The following is an 18,234-nucleotide window of genomic DNA, read 5'->3' as shown; positions in this document are numbered from 1 at the left end:
TTAACCCTTTTACATGTTTTGAGTTGGGGTGTCACGACGATATATACCGGTGTAACACCAAAATCTGTTACCATTAAAATATGTGACCAAAGTATGTAGTAGACCATGAAACGACAGTTTTACACTTTTACACTTCAAGGCCCCCTAGTTGCCCACAACAATATTTGAAGGCCCCCCACTCAATTTTTTACAAATAAAATTAACTAGCTTGGAATTACTCAACAGATCTATATTCGCTACTAAAATGACAAAAAAATAGGAAACATCTTGTTTCCAATAAATAGTGCAATAATATAATTCCCATAAGTTGAGTCTGATATAGTGCCAGCTCTATTTTAAACATTGAAAAAGCCTTTAATCTATTGAAATGTTGTTTATTGGTGAAATTGACAAAAATCCGTCCACTTTAATGCAGCAGTGTTCAAACAAACATCGCAGGGCAAAACATCTTGTAAGTTTTTTGTCTGTATAAAATGAAAAAGTAACAAATTACACAATCAATAAAATAAGTAAGCTTATTTCGCATTTGTATAAAAAAAAGAAAAACACATTGTAAAATGCTACCGTGTTTAATTACTTTCTCTGTGAAAGAGCTACAGAGTGATCATAGCTGAATAACTTTAAGGGTTAATTTAATTTTTACCAGGTGCCTGAGGTGCTTCAATAGCCTCTGAACTGTTAAAAAGTGTACAATTTAAAAAACGGATGCAGTTTAACGTCACAACCATTATTATTCATACTTAAAGACCTCTAATTGAACAATGTCACCACATGTAACAAAACCATATCAGTAGCTGATGCATTAGTGACTTAATTTCAGTGTGTCTTATGTACCTAAATAAATGGCTAAAACCTCACACACACACACACACACACACACACACACACACACACAGACAAACTAACAGTAACAGATATTATTATTGCTGAAGCATTTCTGATAAAGTACGTAATACTTTATCAGATCTTTAGTCGTGGTAGGGAAGATTTGGTAGGACAACAGTCTTGCATAAATTAGAGTCCTGAGAGTTGGGTGTGAAGCTTGAAGGTTTAAAGGTTGTAGGCCTGTCGGATGTTGATTGTGTCCTTCATCATCATGTCTCGGAGCCTCCACAACGCATCTACCATCGTTGTATGAGCACCTTTGCTTTTCAGCCAGTGTGTGGGGAGACGGCTCTCTTGTTCCCTGGAAAGCCGACAATCTTTTCTTTGTGCTGAAGAAAATCATAAGATAAAAAGTTTTCAAGGTCATGATGATTCCTGTGTTAGAAACAGCCTGTGTATTATAGTTTCACTGCAAGTTTTGGGACACCCCCTGCTAAAAAACATGTTTATTTATCCAATTAAACCAATTATTAGTATTATACCCGTTCATTACAAGAAAGCATCCCAATACATTTGTCTAATTAGTGTAGATTTGACAAAACATGTATATAGTGAGAGACAAAGGTTTTCGGACCCTTAAAGAAACTACTCTTAGTTTGAGTTTAGAAATCTGTAGTTTAGAAATCTAACCTTAAACTATTTTAGAAAATAAACAATAAAAGTTACCCAGTAGCCCACATAACGTGTGCACTATATTTATAGTGTTTTGAAACCTTACAAGATATATATATATATATATATATATATATATATATATATATATATATATATATATATATATATATATATATATATATATATATATATATATATATTATATTTTTATTTTATTTTATATATTATATGTTGAATGAACTCGTAAGGTCCAATACAGGTTAGAAAACACTTATTTATACAATTCCAATACAAACTTTGTAGAATTACATTAGGTATTTACTGTCAAGGGTTGCCAGGTTTTCAACCCCAAAACCCACCCATCTGCTATTCAAAACTAGCTCAGATCACATTTCAAGAGGGGTTCTCCGGTAAAAAAATGTTACGTGGTCAAATCTGCATTCCTGGACCAAAATATCACATTGTTGGGGTCGCTTCAACCCACAACACTATTAAAGTAGCCCAATGCCACAGGGAAACCGCAGACTTGGCAACTCTGTTAGTGCCTATCTTGTACTATTTCCAAGTTAACGCATGTAAAAACAAATGCATTTTATGTATACAACTCGTAGGTTCACACCAGACGTGGTAGAGGCAGCAAAAACGCGCTATTCACGCATAGTTGGAAGGTTGAACATTTTAAGTTTACTCGTTTCATTCATGCGTGAAAGCTGCGCGTGAAATTGTAGTAATTCGAGACATTCACAAGGAAATTCGCATCAGGGGAGGGGCTTCTGCGACTCTGCTCGCTTCCTGTAATCACGTCACTACTAGAGCAAGCTCATGATTGGTTAACACGACGCGTTTTTCCGCCAAAGTTCAGATTTTTCAACTCGCACGTTTCCTGCGGCAATGCTCAATGTGTGTCATTTTCAGATCTAGTTTGCGCAAATGAGGCGGATTTGCATCTACCGTGGCGCGCTAAACGCCTCATTCGCGCCGTGAGACCTCCAGACGCGCGTAAACGCATCTTTACATTGACTTAACATTGAAATCACTCAATACACTTTTTTTTCAAGCAAATGAAAATGGTTTTAAATGACAAATAAATCTTTTTTTTTACCCTTAAGGCTCTGGTCCCACTTGCTAATAGTGGAGGAATCAGCGCTGAGGCCCTCTATATATTTCAGATAAGCTTCTGAATGCAGCAGTCGCTGGGGTTTTGGAGGAGGGGCAACAAACATAGGCGGGGCCGGCTGTTGCTGGCCTGGTTGACCAGGATAAGGTGGTGGAGCCTGTTGTCCTGGCCCATAAACCCCCATCTGGAAGGACATGTAGGGAGTTACATAAAGACTGCGAGACAGACACACAGCATCTGTTTTAATGTCAGTACTACAAATCCATGAATACAAGTCTGACCTGCATGCCATAATGGTTTCCAGGACCAGGACTTCCAGCCATACCATTCATTCCTGGGCCCATCACACATGAGAAAGCAAGAGAGTTAGAAAAAATGTTGTACTATTCAATGCTCAACAGCACTGATTCACCAGGGCGGATATGACCAGTATATATAGATTGTTTCCGCATATGGTGTCAAAATCACAGATTTAGTATTCAAAATAAAATGTGTGATGAAAGACACTGTTGCGAAAAAGTGTTTAGCATGTTAGTGGTGTGATGTGGATATTCCCAATCTACCATCTAAAATTAGACCATGCAGATACAATAAATGTGTACTGATATAATTAAAATATGTGTTGGGTTAGGTGATATAGCTAAATCTTTGAGCTCATCAAAATAAGCCTGCATTAGTGCATTAGCTAAAATGAATGATAAATACTTCTATATCATTTATTAGTCTTAGTTCATGTTAATTTTAATACATTTTTAAAATCAAAAGTTTATTAGGTAATGCACAATGAACCAACATGAGCAATTGTATTCGCATTTACTAACATTAGCAAATATTAATAAATGCTGAAAACCTATATTGCTCATTGTTAGTTCATGCTAGCTAATGCATTTACTATTGTAAAAAAATACAACCTTATTGGTAAAGTGTTATCAAATCAAAATATTTCAGTAACAAATGTAAAAGAGATAAAACATTGTGTATTTTAAGTGTGGACATAAATAAATCATTAGATATAATGTTGATTAATTTCATACAATCAGTAAAATATATTAAATATATATTAAAAAAGTAAATCTATTGCCCAGCCTTACATCAATGTATAAATCAAATTTCAGAAAGAAATCAGATTTTTTTCATATTTGATCAATCTGACTTGGAGCTTATCAGACGATCTTCAGCTTAATCAGACCGATGGGCTTTTTGATTAATCGGGGTGCTTCTTACCCGGATGGGGCATACCAGGGTACCCGGCCATGCCTGGTGGAAGGTAGTGCTGGGAGGGCAGCTGGGGCACCCCCATGAGATGAGGTGGTGTGCCACCCATGCCCATCATGCCTTCAGAAGGACCCTGCATGGGCATGTAGGGCGGGCCATAATTTCCCATCATGCCTTGGGTGAGGAGGAAATAGCATAAAAGATCCATGCATTCATGACATGCAGCTAACAAGTCATGCACTACAAAACAACTGTCTTTGCAATGTCAAAGAAAGTGTAAAACATTAAACTTAGGTTAATCTATGTGCATAAAAAGCATCTAAATACTTAAAGGGTTAATATAAAAGACTATCATCATGCAAATATGAAAACACAAAATAAATGCATTCAGTTAAAATGAACTGCACCAGCACAAATGGCGCACGCTGTAGGGATTTGGACTGGCAGTGACATGACTGGAAAAACGTTGATGAGTGGAGATGGTTTAAATGGGTGAGAATTGTCAGAGGGTGCCCGGACGCTGCATTAATCTCTTTCAGCAAGGGCCTATGGTATTGGGCGTTACCTGGCACAGGTGGCATGGCCTGGTTTAGCATTCCCATAGCACTTGGGGGAGGTACCATCCCCATCATTGAGCCGACTGGAGTACCTGCTCTTGGGGATGCCGCCTGCTGCTGTGCCTGAAGGACCCTCTCACGTTCCTGCTGCTCCACTAGTTTTGCTGCTCGTTCTTTAAAGGGGACAGAGAATGAAAAACCATTTTTACCTTGTTTTTGTTGAATAATGATAGTCTACCCACATTCACAAACATACAAAAAGTGCTAAACATGCTAAACATCTCAGTCTCATAGAAATTCCTCTTTTAGAAACGTCAGCCAGAAAACAGCCCAATCTGAAAAAACTGATGCTTATGACATCACAGGCATTTTTTGAGTAGCAGCTAAGTCAGCTAAGCAGTAATGAGATTGCAAGTTAAGCCAGTAGGGGGAGCCAAATAAATGCAAAACCGCTTGTTTAAAATCCCCCACCCTAATAGAGCTATCTGAGAGAGGTTTTTAGGAAGCTTCTAAGGCATTACAGACCCAAACAAAAAATTTTTTGTCTACATGTCATATCACAGAACAAGGAGAAATACTCCGTTCAATCATTCTATGTCACCTTTAAATAAATCAATACGGGAATTACACAAAAAACAAGCAACATTGTGGCAAAAAAAGATGCAGTAAGGCCAGAAATATATGATCCGGCACGTGTTTTTTCTGTAATTTACTGTTTTCTATATAAATCTAGGGATGTGCAATTAATTGTTTAGATTTTCAATTAAAATTTTTGATTCAAACAATAACAAAACCAAGATAACCAACGTAAAACAATTATTGTGCGATTATAAATTATAATATAATATAATATAAAATATAATGCATACAAGCTGAGCAGCGGATGCGCGGCTTGCACGCTCCTCTCACAAAGAAACGTGTGCATATAGCCCTTTTCAATGGCTAGAATTAGGGATGCTCATATCAGTTAATTTTCCCGACCGACAACCGTAGCTTCTAAACCGAACATTAACCGTTAACTTGTAAGATTTTAATATGAAATTGTCATTGAGTAAAAATACAGTTGACGGTTGTCTGTGAACTAGTAAAAACAAAATATTTAATTTGAACGTGCAAACAGCAGCGACAGATCAACAACAGAACCAGGATTCATACATTATCAGATATTCACGCAACATTACCTTATTAAAAAGCACGCGATCAGTCCAGAGGATTAATATCCAAAAAGGGCAGATTGTCTCCGTTTCAACTACCACAGTGGTCATTTCTAAAGCAGGACGCGTTTCAGAAAGTTTTGCTTTTGCGTCGTCTTTCTCCGTTTGTGCAAAAAGAGCTAGATGTTTATGGACAGGGTCAGAGGCCATCAGGAAACGTCTGTCCGAATGTGCACGAGACGGACCGCGTCATCTTGCGCAGACACGCGCGTCTCCGTTCAGCTTCCAAACACGCATACAAATGATTTCTCATACAAATTATTACTTTATCAGACCGTCAGGGCAGCAATAATTTGTGTCATTTACAGGACATTCACAAATTAAAGATAGAAAAAGTGGCGAAATGTCTGTCGGCTCATGACGACACGTACCATGTATTAACACATTTTTTTTATTTTAACTGATAATGTTAATCGGTCATAAATTCTTACCTTCTGTTAGCGGTTAAGCGGTCAATGTGAGCATCCCTAGCTAGAATCATTTGATTTAAAACTGATGTGCCTAAATAGGTATACAAACGTTACATTTTCGTGACCACGTGCAGAGCAACGTAACGTGGGGCGTAACCTCGATAGAGACAACAGTCCAAAATCTCTGACAAATTTCTACCGCTTTATCGCCCACCCCAGCTTAGTGAAAACTCACTGAACAAATGAATGATTTACCTTCATATTCTGCCTTTTTAGTAGTTTCCAGGTTCCTCCATTCTGTGCCAACCAGCCGGCTCAGCTCTCCAAAGGAGTAATCGGGGTGACGGGCTTTAATAAGTGACCTCACCTCACTGCTAAACAAGATGTAGCCGCTCATGTTCATCTTACGCTTGGCTCCTTCTTTCTTGGACATGCCCTTTATCTTTGGCGTAGACTACAGATAGGACACCAGGGAAAAAACAATTACAAGGGAACACATATTGATAAAATAAAAACATGTAGCTTAAATGCACTGTAGGTGCCTTTGGATGGCAAATCATCAATTTTATCAGAACATGCAAAAGTACCAGAAGGCCTCTTCTTTCACCAAGCTGAACATTTTGAGCCTTTTTATATGTCAACACCACATATAATGCAAGATAAGTAGTGGATCATTTCATAAGACTAATTATGAACAATTGTAAAAGTCATGTTTTCTTTAGCATCACTAAATTGAAGGTATATTGAGAGAACAGACAGCCATCACAATATCTTCTATAAGTTAATTTCAAAAGCTGATTTAATGGAAATACCTGTGGGGGTGTATAAGGCATATCTATGTCACTTAATATAGATGCCTGACTCTGAGGCATTGAAGGCGTCGCTGCTGCCTCTTCATCATCCTCATCCAGATCGTCCATATCTTCATCCAGGTCCTCCATGTCTGCAAACTTGGCCTCCAGTTCTTCAATCTTCTTATCCAGCAGGGGAGAAGGCTCCTTTTGAGGCACAATGGGCTTTCTGAAAATAAGTTTAGAGTCAGTGAAGTATACACAAATTAAGCATTTGGTTTATCATTTTAGTACATGTTTGTTCAAAACAGGAGCAAGATACAACTGAAGACTATTTGAATAATAATTGGATTAAATGCATCTCAAGATTATAAAAAGGGAAAGCCACAACAGCCACATCATGAGGTAAGCACTCTGGTTATATGATATTAAAAATTATGTAGGAACGTAATCGATACCTGAAGTAGAAGATCTCATCATCTACCACTTTGGCAGAGAGAGAGAAACGTTTGAGGCCTTTGTTCTTCTTCATCTGCTTCTCGCTCTCAATGTAGCGACTCTCACACAGGAGCACATCTTCCTCCGCATACTCGGTAGGTCTGCAGGACAGGAAATCCTTGAAAGTTGAGACCACGCATTTCCCTGAGAAAACAGTCAGAAAGATTTAAATTAAGGTATTTTCACATACAAGTGAAAGGAATAGAGGAAAGGAGGAATTCAAATGAAAGCATTTAAAGGTGCAGTGTGTAATTTTTAAAAGACTCTATTGACAGAATTGCAAAATAATATACAAAACTATATTATCAGGGGTGTATAATGACCTTTCATAATGAACCATCATGTGTTTATTACCTTAGAATGAGACGTATTTAACTACATACATCGAGGGTCCCCTTACATGGAAGTCACCATTTTGTGGCCTAATGTTTCTACAGAAGCCCTTAACGGACAAAGTGTTTTTACTAAGTTGTCTCAGATGATGGCATGTTTGTCCAGTGGTGGCTACCGTAGCTTCTCTATGTGTTTCAAAAGCAATGGGTGAGCAGTGCACTGAGTCGTTGGTTGCAATTCGCAACCTCACCACTAGATGCCGCTAAAATTTACACACTGCACCTTTAAGTACTGTATAAAGCCATTTGTCAGTTTCACACAAAACTTTTTTGACTTGGTTTTTGTCGGTTCAAGCATTCTTTATTTTAAAACATCTACATTTTCATTTGTTAAGGACAAAATAAGCAGGTATATTACTTTTTCAGAAATGCCTTGTAGGCGTATTAAATGCAACCGTAATGTTGATGTACAATTAAAGATCCATTCTGATGTGATCACAGACAAACCAATACATATAGCTCAGATTCAACTGTGCCAAAGCGCAATTTTGTGATTCAAACAGAGATGGCGCTAGATTGCCAACATTTATGTATTGCATAAACTAATTATTGATTTATGCCAGTGATTTTGATGGATTGCACAATTAAGTAAATAAATCATTGCTTAATACCTGAAATGCAGGTCATAGGGCAGGTTTCCTCCAGGTTGCTGAGGAAGACTTCACGTTTGTAGAACATCTTGGTTGGCTCATGTTCTGTCTCTTCAGGGTGGATGAAGATGGGTCCAAAAAAGAATGCTGCTCCGTCTCGTACCCAGATTTTCTCGAGCCTGCCAAATAAACCAAAACCAATCAATATTAACAAATCTATAACAGGGTTTCTCCCAACAGCTGAATAAATCCCACCTGTCATTTAGGGGTGTTAATCGTCACTAGTCTCCCAATTTGAACCGATATCCTGATGCTTGCATTCTAAATATTTTATATTACTGCACAGCTAAGTCTGTACCCCTTACACTTTTACTGCTGTGTCTCTTTGACGTCTTTCTTGTCAAAGCCCCACATTAAAACTTTGCTCCAGTGGTGCATGCTTCATCGATATGGCGCATATCGCTTTGAGATGCAATGTGGCATCTTTAATGTGTTGATTGACACTTTACATACTAAAAGAATTTTCAACAGGGGTCCAAATTCAAATATAAACTGTGCTTCATTTATAAACATCTACTGTGCACACACTCACCTCATAGAGGGAGAGAGAGAGAGAGGCAAACTGTCAATACATAACCTTCCAACAAGGAATTTGGTTTCAATAAGGAACATCCTGCCCACCTGCCAACTCGTGGACGCGCCGGCCCGTTGGATTGAATGTAAACACAGTCACCCACTTTGAGCCACATATCATTGTAGCAAAACTGTTCATAGTACTGGCAACCTGGCTCTCCATTGGCCACCTCAACCTGAACATCTTCTCGTTCCTGCAAACATTAAACACGGGAGAACATAGTGTGTGAATCAAAATGAGAGCAATTCAAAACAACTCAATCACTAAATTCTTACTTTCTCAATGAAACCACCATCTCCTTCAGGAAGGTCCAACATTTTGTCTTGATCCCGTTTAGCACTGACGAACATGGAAGCCACCCTGACCACGGGCAAAGGAACTTCTCGAGGAACCAGCTTCACAGAGGTTGGTGGCATGGACCATACCTTGATCTTCTTGAAGGTCTTGTTTCTGGCAGTGTACCGAGACTCACAGACGTAGACATCATCTGGTTTGAAGCCGTCTGGTTGCGATTTAAAATAGTCCTAAAACAGGAATCCCATATTTTGTGACTCAACTGCACCATTTTTTAAGATTTAAAAGGACCAATTAAAGAATCATAATCTATGTACTGGGAACAGAGAAGCTCATAATACTTGCCTTTACAAACAATACAACACATTTCCCCAGGATCTTGCTGAAAGGCACACGGTTGTAGTAGTCGCTCTTGAACACCTCCTTTTCCAGGAACTTACGTGTGGCCAGATGAAATGTCTCACCTGGGCGATAAAACCAGCCACCATACAACCACTGCTCACCTATGGAACAAAAACAAACAGTTGCATTACCATCATCCTTTAGGTAAATATTAGTATAGTTGCATTGGCATGAGCAGCTCTGAGGAACTAAATGGTCAACGGTGGCCAAAAGGAGGATAAATATGTTACATGAATTAAGATGTAAAATGGAGGGTTTACCTTTATGTGACCCACTTTGTAAAATCCAGGCTAATAGTCTCATAATGTAATATGAGATTCAGGGTTCCCACACCTTTGTTTACTTCAAATTCAAGGACCTTTCCAGCTCTAATACCGTCAAATTTAATGACTAAATGTGGGGACACATTTCAAGTGAGAGCAAGGTTACATCGTGTTACCTTTTAAGATACATTGATACAGTTCCCTTTCAAGGGAACTCACGCTGCATCACTGCGGTGACACTTTGCAGGGAATAATATGGATTTTTTTCCAGAAAACTTCTTGCATAAAATAGATTCAAGCACTTTCAATGACCTGTATCTATGTATGTATATTTCCAAAAACTTCCCAGGGCATTGAGCCCCCCCACCCCCCAGATTCACAAACTTTCAAGGATTTCAAGGATCCGTGGGAACCCTGAAATTATTATAAATACAAAGGAATAAACAATAATGCAACAAAATGCCTACAATAAAATTTAAATTGACATCAATAAACACGATATGAGAATGTCGCTCACCAGCTTCGTCCTTCCAGAGTTTCTCAATGCACACAATGTGGGGTTGCAAATTGGCCTCGGCAGGCTGCACATACACACAATCTCCCACGCTGTAAGTGTTGTTTTCAAAACTGCAATCCTGACTGTATGCACTTTGAGAACCTGATGACCACTGGCTTCCTGCAGGTCCCTCTACTTTGCCATCTTCGGGAAGAGCTATAAATCAATTAAGAACAAATTAGTATGCATTTATGCAGTCATACATACCCAGACAATTAGCAAGCACAAAGTTTAAAGAGGGGGGATTAACGCTATTTCAGTTTCAATTTTTTTTTTGAGCATGGGTAGCCGTTACGCATCACTGACCCCATATTCCTTTTATGGGCACATCCCCCAAAAAACCACGCCCACACGTCAATCAGAGTGACAGCGAAAACAAGGTCACTCATTAGCATTGTTCCTTCAAATAGAAGTCACAGGCATCACTGCATGTGACAGCTTTGTTTTATATCAAGGATCAATAATGCCATGAAAGAAGAATTGAGTTTTTGTTCATCCTTGTTCAGCTTTCCAAGTAAGCCAGCCTTATGGAAACAAAGGAAATAGTTTGTTTATGCGGGGTAGAAGCGGACTTTTGCGTGTGTGTCTAAACTGGCTTTTGAAACTGTGAGTGCATGTCATTTATGACAATAGTATGCATCAGCAGACTGAATGGTTGGTGATAGATTCATGATTGGGATGTCTATCACTGACATTAAAATTAAAGCTTTCAAAGTTCAACAAAGGCACCAGCGAGGCAATATTATAGAACATAGTAATAGAGGAGCAGACCTTTCTTTTCCTCTTCTCGTTTTAGTTGGTCCTCCTCCATTTCCTCAGGCAGTTTCTCGCGCTTCTCCTGGTCCACGTCTGCGTGCAGATGTTTGGATGTGTAGCTCAGAGCTGGGGTGAGCAAGATTTCACCATTTTTGCACAACTCGTCACGAATCTTCACAAAAAACTGCTGAAGCTCAACCGAATCCTCAAAGATCTCAGAATCAGTCCTGAAAACACATAGTAGCTGTAATTCATCCTCACTTACATTTCACCACTAAACTTCTGTTCATGTTCATGACTTTTAACATCAAGCATCACTTTGCTAAATCTTGATGACACCCATGACCTTATTTCTTACCAGATATAACTTAAGTGAAAAAATTTTAATTAGTACAAATATGGCTGGTAGGACAATCTGTATTGAAGAACAGAAGGGGAAACAGACAATGACACAATTTCCTTTTTTGCACACTATTTCATCGCTGGTTACCTGTTAAGACGTCTAGCTTTCTCCAACACTTCAAACACATGCTCCTGAAAAACATCCAGTCTCCGGTAGCGACCGTGATCCACATTGTTTCGAATAATCTCTAAACTGAGCGGAGGGTCCTCCGGGTTATCAGGGTCAACGGCCGGCACCTCCGCCAAGGAGTCGCTGTAGCACCGCCCCTCATCGTCCTGGTGCCCCATCATTGAAACAAAGAGATTACGAATGAGCTCACGCACAAGAGGGCCAACAGACACGGAGCCCAGTGAACCTTCATCTCCCTCCTCTTCCTCCTCAATGCGTCGACGTGCTTCTAGAAAAGCTCGATGGAGCAACAGAGCATCGCGATATATGAGAGACTCCGGCTCGTTGTAGGTGCAAGCATTGTTGAACATAAGAATGAAATCTTCTGCCAGCGAGTCGATGTCTTGGTAGCGACCCTGTACCATGTAGCTGCGTATACGCTCCATGTCGATGGGTCGCTTAATGGCGGCATAATAGTCGGGCAGCTCGGAGCGTGATGGTAGACGCAGAAAAACGGCACTGAGACGTCGCCCGCGGTTGTCTGTAAAGTTGCGCACGGCTTCGTAGAGATCGGTCAGCTTCTGTTGAAGTGGTGTGGTTTGGGTGCGTGCCTTTTTAGGGGATGCTGCAACTCCACTACGCCCTAAAAAAATAAAGGAGTAATATGAAAAATACAAAAAAAAAAATTATTTAGCATAATCTCAATAAGTCAAAGAACATACGAAGCTTGAGTTTAGGAGAGCCCATATCATCCTCATCTGGGGCAGGTCCAAGCTCTTTCTGTTTATCTTTAACAATCTTTTCCAAGATGTTTGAATCGTTGTAAACCTGGAGGCGAAAATAAAACAGTAAATGGTACTGGCACTGTTTCAATATCCACGTCCCAAACTCACTCACAAGCTACCCACCTGAGACCCCTCCTCGTTATAATGCCTGGCATTGCGAAACATAAGCTTCATGTCTTCCAAAAGCGCATCTTCGTTGTTATAACGTTCACTGCGGATATTTTGCTCGATGGTCCGTAGATCCATCGGATCTTGGATGATCTGATAGTAGTCTGGGTAGTCTTTCTTGGAGGGCTTCACCATAAAGAGTTCACAGAGACGGCGCCCAGTGCTGGCTTCTCGTGCCTCAGTGACTGCAGCATACAATATCTTCATTCGGTTTTTCTTGGTGTTCTTCTTATAGCTGGAAGAAGCAGGATATAAAAAGGATTTGAAGGAAAAGCACTGAATGGATTTTTCAATTCTGTTTGAAATGTAATATATATTTATAAACCTATGCATTTTCTAGGCTTCAATACTACCTTTTCTTTTTAGTACTTCCTGTGTCAGAAGCTGCGGTAGACACATCTCCCTCATCATCATCCCGAATCTCTTTTTTCTTCATCTACAAGTCAAATTCACCAACAACCTCACTATACAACCTCATTTTTTAAAAGCGGGGTACACTGTAATGAAATCCATTAAAGACAATATCCATATAAAAAGTGAAACTCACTTGCAATATCTGCTGCAACCTGTGGGCACGCTTGTATATGGTGGAGTTGGGCATGTTATAGCGCTTCGCATTCTCAAACATGAGCATGAGATCAGCCTCGATCTGTTCAACCCCCTCGTAATCTCCATTCTTCATCCTTTCCCTGTAATGAAAACACGAATTGGTTAAGAATTTTAGTTTAGCAAATCTAAATAGAGAGATTCTGAGACATCCCTACCTGATCTGGTGTAGTGAGATGGGGTTTTTGATCTGCTGGTAGTAGTCTGGGTATTCCCTGCGTGAGGGCAGCTGAAGGAAAGGTTCAGAGAGAAGCAGCCCCTGAACGCTTCGAGCTCCACGCACGGCCTGGTACAGCTGGAGGATTGGGTCACCTGAAGCAAGACCGCAGTCAGCCTCGGTTTCGGCAGAATCATAACGCACAGTTCCTGAAACAAGGGTAAAGCATAAAGTTAAAATATGGTTGATTCATTGTATATTTACATGCATATTTTTATATTGTCTGTTTAGTATTTTGGATGTAAACCCTTAAAGCTATTTTATAGTGTACAGAATGGTTACCTGAGAGCAGAGAGTCTTCATCACTTTCAGACCCCGCTTGAAGAGCCATGGTGATGGCAGACAGACGGTCTCCCTGAGCAGACCTACGGTTTCTAAAACACACATTAACATGTTCAAGACATTTAAAAGACATCTCCAACTGCACCAAAAATAGCGCAGAGGCGTTACCTGATGCGGAGGCTGGATTTTGTGGGTTCAGCCTGCTCAATCTCTGCCTTTCTCTGGGCAAAGACCTTCTTAATAGTGTTTGCATCCTTAAGGAGGAAGAAATTTATTAGAGTTTATTACAAACGACAAATAAACAATCAACTAAGCAATATGATGGGTAACAACCTTGAAAACCTGCGAACCAGGCTCGTTGTAGGTTTTAGCATTTTTTGTCAAAAGATCAATGTCCTTGGCCATGGCACCGATAGATTTGTAATGTCCCGCCTGCAACAGAACATAAGAATTAGACAAATTATTAAGTTTATGGTGTTTTCAGACATGAACATCGATTGCTTTGTTCCAAAACAATGTTGCAATATTATCTTGGTTTCGGTTCGCAAGAATGGCAGAGGATCCCCAAATCAAGGTGTAAAAAACTTCAGTATCATTCTCAGAAGACCCATGGCTATACCAGCTTGAAGGATTAGTCCATTTAAAAAAAAAAAAATCCAGATAATTTACTCACCCCCATGTCATCCAAAATGTTGATGTCTTTCTTTGTTCAGTCGAGAAGAAATTATGTTTTTTGAGGAAAACATTCCAGGATTTTTCTCATTTTAATGGACTTGAATGGACCCCAACACTTAACAGTTTTAATGCAGTTTAAAATTGCAGTTTCAAAGGACTTTCAAACGAGGCATAAGGTTCTTATCTAGCTAAACGATTGTCATTTTTGGCAAGAAAAATAAAAAAATGCACTTTTAAACCACAACTTCTTGTCTTCCTCCGGTCCTGTGATGCGCCAGCGCGATCTCACGTAATACGTCATCATGTCAAGAGGTCACAGATGACGTATTGAAACTCCGCCCCAGTGTTTACAAGTGTAGAGAAAGAGGATTGTTCCAACGTGGTTTTATGTTGAATGATACTAATTAATGTCTTTGTGTCAGTTTATTGTTTAGGATGATCCGCAAATGTGCGCTTCATATGTGTAACACGTGACCTTTCCACGTCATTACGCAATTACGTGAGGTTGTGCTGGCTCGTCACACAGCCTGAGGAAAACGAAAAATTGTGGTTTAAAAGTGCATATTTTTTATTTATCGTTTCGCTAGATAAGAAGATTTAGAGTCTTTTGAAACTGCAATTTTAAACTGCATTAAAACTGTTAAGTGTTGGGGTCCATTAAAGTCCATTAAAATGAGAAAAATCCTGGAATGTTTTCTTCAAAAAACATAATTTCTTCTCGACTGAACAAAAAAAGACATCAAAATTTTGGATGACATGGTGGTGAGTAAATTATCTGGATTTTTTTAAGAAAATTACTAATCTTTTAAAAGGTTGCTTGTACTTAATACTGAGCAAAGGGTCTGAATACTTATGACCATGTAACATTTCAGTTTTTCTTTTTTTTTTAAATAAATTTGCTATCATTTCTACATGTCTGTCTATCAAGATGGGGTGCTGAGTGTACATTAATGAGAAATCAAATGAACTTTTTTTGATTCTAGCAAATGGCTGCAATGAAACAAAGAGAAAATTTAAAGGGGTCTGAATACATTCCGTACCCACTGTATGTACTCTAGGGACACCAAAGATTTATATTACATCTTAAAAACATCTTGTAAAATGTCCCCTTTAACACTATCTATAGCTTTTAGCAAAATTGTTGTTTGGATTAATTTTTTATTTTTTCTTTAAAATGTTCCTTTTGTAACATTTGTATTGGTCATTGTTGTAACCAACTCATATGTAATTAAAGTCCAACACACCTGTATCTTCTGAGCCACACTGCGTAGATCTATTGGTTCCTTTATTACAGCATAGTAGTCCGGGTAATGCTGGACAAAAGAAAGCAAACCTGAACTTTTAGCAGCTTTTATCAATTAAAAGTTTTAATAACTGTAATAAACAAGTCTACAAAGTCATAAATTCAGATCTTACCAATTTGGAGGGAAGTTTCTGGAAAAGCTCACTAATGGTCCTCCCTGAAGGATCAGTGCATGACACAATGGCCTCCAAAAGCTGTTCCAATATGGCTTTTAGATAGCTTGGTGATGTCTGATCAGCAAAGACATACAGAGATGAACATGTTTAAATTCGGATGCTTATAGCAAAACATACTATAGGGTTCCCACACCTTAGTTCAAATTCAAATTCAAGGACCTTTCAAGGACTTTCCAGGTCCAATACCCTCAAATTCAAGGATTAAATGTGGGGACACATTTGAAGTGAGAGCAAGGTTACACTGTGTTACCTTTTAAGATACATTGTTACAGTTCCCTTTCGAGGGAACTCACGCTGCGTCACTGCGGTGACACTTTGGGGACGCCTCCAGGGGTAAGTGTGTCTGAATGTTTAAATCAAATTCAACCAATGGTGAGTCTTTTAACGACAAAGACAGGGTGACGCGGGAGCCAGGAAGTATATCGCTATCTGAAATATTGCCAAAGACGGCGTTACAGGGACGCAGGAAGTATGACAAGGGAGACGCAGCGTCGCATTCCCTTTTCAGGGAACAACAGTTATATACGCAAACCCAGACGTTTTCATGCGTCACACACAACTATGCAAAAAAGCATTTTGGTATGAATCAACATTCGCATACAAATGATATAAGCATTTAAAGCGAACAGTTTAGCACGTGTGCTTAAAAAGTCTAGAATTTTTATGTTATTATCCTACACTACATAAGGAATAATATGGATTTTTTTTTCAGAAAACTTCTTGCATAAAATAGATTCAAGCACTTTCAATGACCTGTATCTATGCATGTAATTTTCAAAAACTTCCCAGGGCCTTGAATTTTCCCCTCCAGATTCACAAACTTTCAAGGATTTCAAGGATCCTGATACTGCTAAAGTATATGTAATCTGTACCTCCTCTTCCATTGAAGCGCTAGGATTCTCTGCTTCTTCACCTTCCTCATCATCCTCTGCCTCCTCTCCATCACCGCCCTGTATCAGTTCATTTTTCGTGGATTGAAAGACATTCCAAAGCTTGCAAGCAGCCCTGTATTCTGCACTGTCAGCCTAAATGATTTACAAGTACATTGAAGTTTAATGGTTGAAATTAAGTAATACATTTAATACAAACATCACAAGATATCTTACCTGATAGTATGATTTGGCATTGTTAATAAGCAGGTAAAAGTCAGCCGAAAATTGTTCGACGTCCTGGTATTCCTCTGTCCTGAGCTTCTGTTGAATCTTCATCATGTCTATGGGTTGGCTCACCACCTCATAATAATCTGGCTGGTTTCTAGACAGGGAAAAAGAGGTATGTGTGGTTTAGTGTCTGACAACACGTATTAAACTCAGTTCGGATTATTTTGTAAACTAATACCTCCTCTTTGGTGCACGAACAAACAGCTCACAGATCTGTCTGCCTTGTTCATCCTTGTAATCTCTGACAGTGTTGTACAATTCATGGCACACAGCAATCTGAAAATAAAAAAGGTTAAGTCAACTACATGACAAGATCAGTCATTTTGGGGGGACAATTTTGTCAGTTTGCTCCAAGACACGTTCACTAAGGCATTAATGGGTATTAACTAAAAAGCCTATGGTTCTCACTTGATCGACAGAAGGGGAAGTGGCAGCTCTCCTTCTCCTCCATGCACTGACTGGGGTGGATGAGGTAGCATCATCAAAGTCTCCTCCACTGGCACTGCTGGAAGGAGAGGTGGTCCGCCTTCTCTTGGACCCCATTGAAACTATTTCTGTTTGTGGTTAAAACACAAACATGCTTGACTAAACAAACCCAAACAAACTTTGGCTGACACAAGTTGTCACAGCAGCATAAACAAAGACATGTGACTATAAATGTTATAATTACTAAATCATCACTGCTTTAGCTGTAAAAAAAATCCAGAGAACACACAAACAGCATTTAAGCCTCATATATGACAAAACCAGCATTTGACCTCTACCGTATCCCAACTTTCTCTTTACTTACATATATTTTCTTTAAAAAGTATGCTTTTGCTGCTTTTAAATCAACTTATAACACGATGAGTTGCTATAAGTACAGTTAGCCTCGTTGCTAACCTTCCGGTAAACAATCCCCAACAGCCAATCCACGCGCCGTGCTTCAGTCAAACAAAAGAGCGGTCTCGCAACTCATTCACTTCGCTTAATTATATTAGGCTTTCAGAGGTGATAAAAGTAAACGACGATGGAAACAACAGCAAAATGCGCTGTCTGACCCGTATTAAAATAGCGACTTTTTCTTGTGTCGTTAATTCAGAAAATATACCTCAGTTACAACGGAGCAACAACTGCTAGCCAGCAAGAAACGTTGACGGCTACCAAACACAAAGCCCCGCCT

At 39.2% G+C, this 18,234-nt stretch overlaps 1 protein-coding gene across 2 annotated transcripts; it reads right to left on the bottom strand.

The window, feature by feature from the left end:
- Window positions 1–353: 353 nt before the first annotated feature.
- Window positions 354–18,234, bottom strand: pbrm1l (polybromo 1, like). 2 transcript variants are annotated; one of them, XM_055212928.2, is made up of 30 exons: window positions 17,863–18,234; window positions 17,481–17,626; window positions 17,251–17,348; window positions 17,019–17,166; window positions 16,785–16,937; window positions 15,850–15,966; window positions 15,678–15,746; window positions 14,092–14,190; window positions 13,927–14,012; window positions 13,759–13,850; window positions 13,418–13,625; window positions 13,201–13,342; window positions 13,007–13,089; window positions 12,609–12,888; window positions 12,423–12,528; window positions 11,680–12,343; window positions 11,205–11,416; window positions 10,395–10,589; window positions 9,558–9,715; window positions 9,194–9,442; window positions 8,966–9,111; window positions 8,306–8,463; window positions 7,263–7,446; window positions 6,826–7,033; window positions 6,269–6,467; window positions 4,398–4,562; window positions 3,842–4,006; window positions 2,899–2,951; window positions 2,603–2,801; window positions 354–1,214 (listed from the first exon to the last, which is right to left on the bottom strand). In XM_055212928.2, the coding sequence occupies exons 2-30, from the start codon at window positions 17,613–17,615 to the stop codon at window positions 1,051–1,053; spliced, it is 4,935 nt and encodes a 1,644-aa protein (XP_055068903.2). In that variant the 5' UTR covers window positions 17,616–17,626; window positions 17,863–18,234; the 3' UTR covers window positions 354–1,050. The 2 variants fall into 2 exon arrangements, with proteins under 2 accessions (XP_055068903.2, XP_055068904.2); XM_055212929.2 differs by having other exon boundaries at window positions 4,482–4,562.

The sequence above is a fragment of the Misgurnus anguillicaudatus genome, chromosome 8, assembly GCF_027580225.2.
Source record: "Misgurnus anguillicaudatus chromosome 8, ASM2758022v2, whole genome shotgun sequence".
In the NCBI taxonomy this organism is placed as follows: Eukaryota; Metazoa; Chordata; class Actinopteri; order Cypriniformes; family Cobitidae; genus Misgurnus; species Misgurnus anguillicaudatus.
The sequence above is the reverse complement of the archived record's forward strand: the minus strand, read 5'-3'. Positions and strand labels throughout refer to the sequence as shown.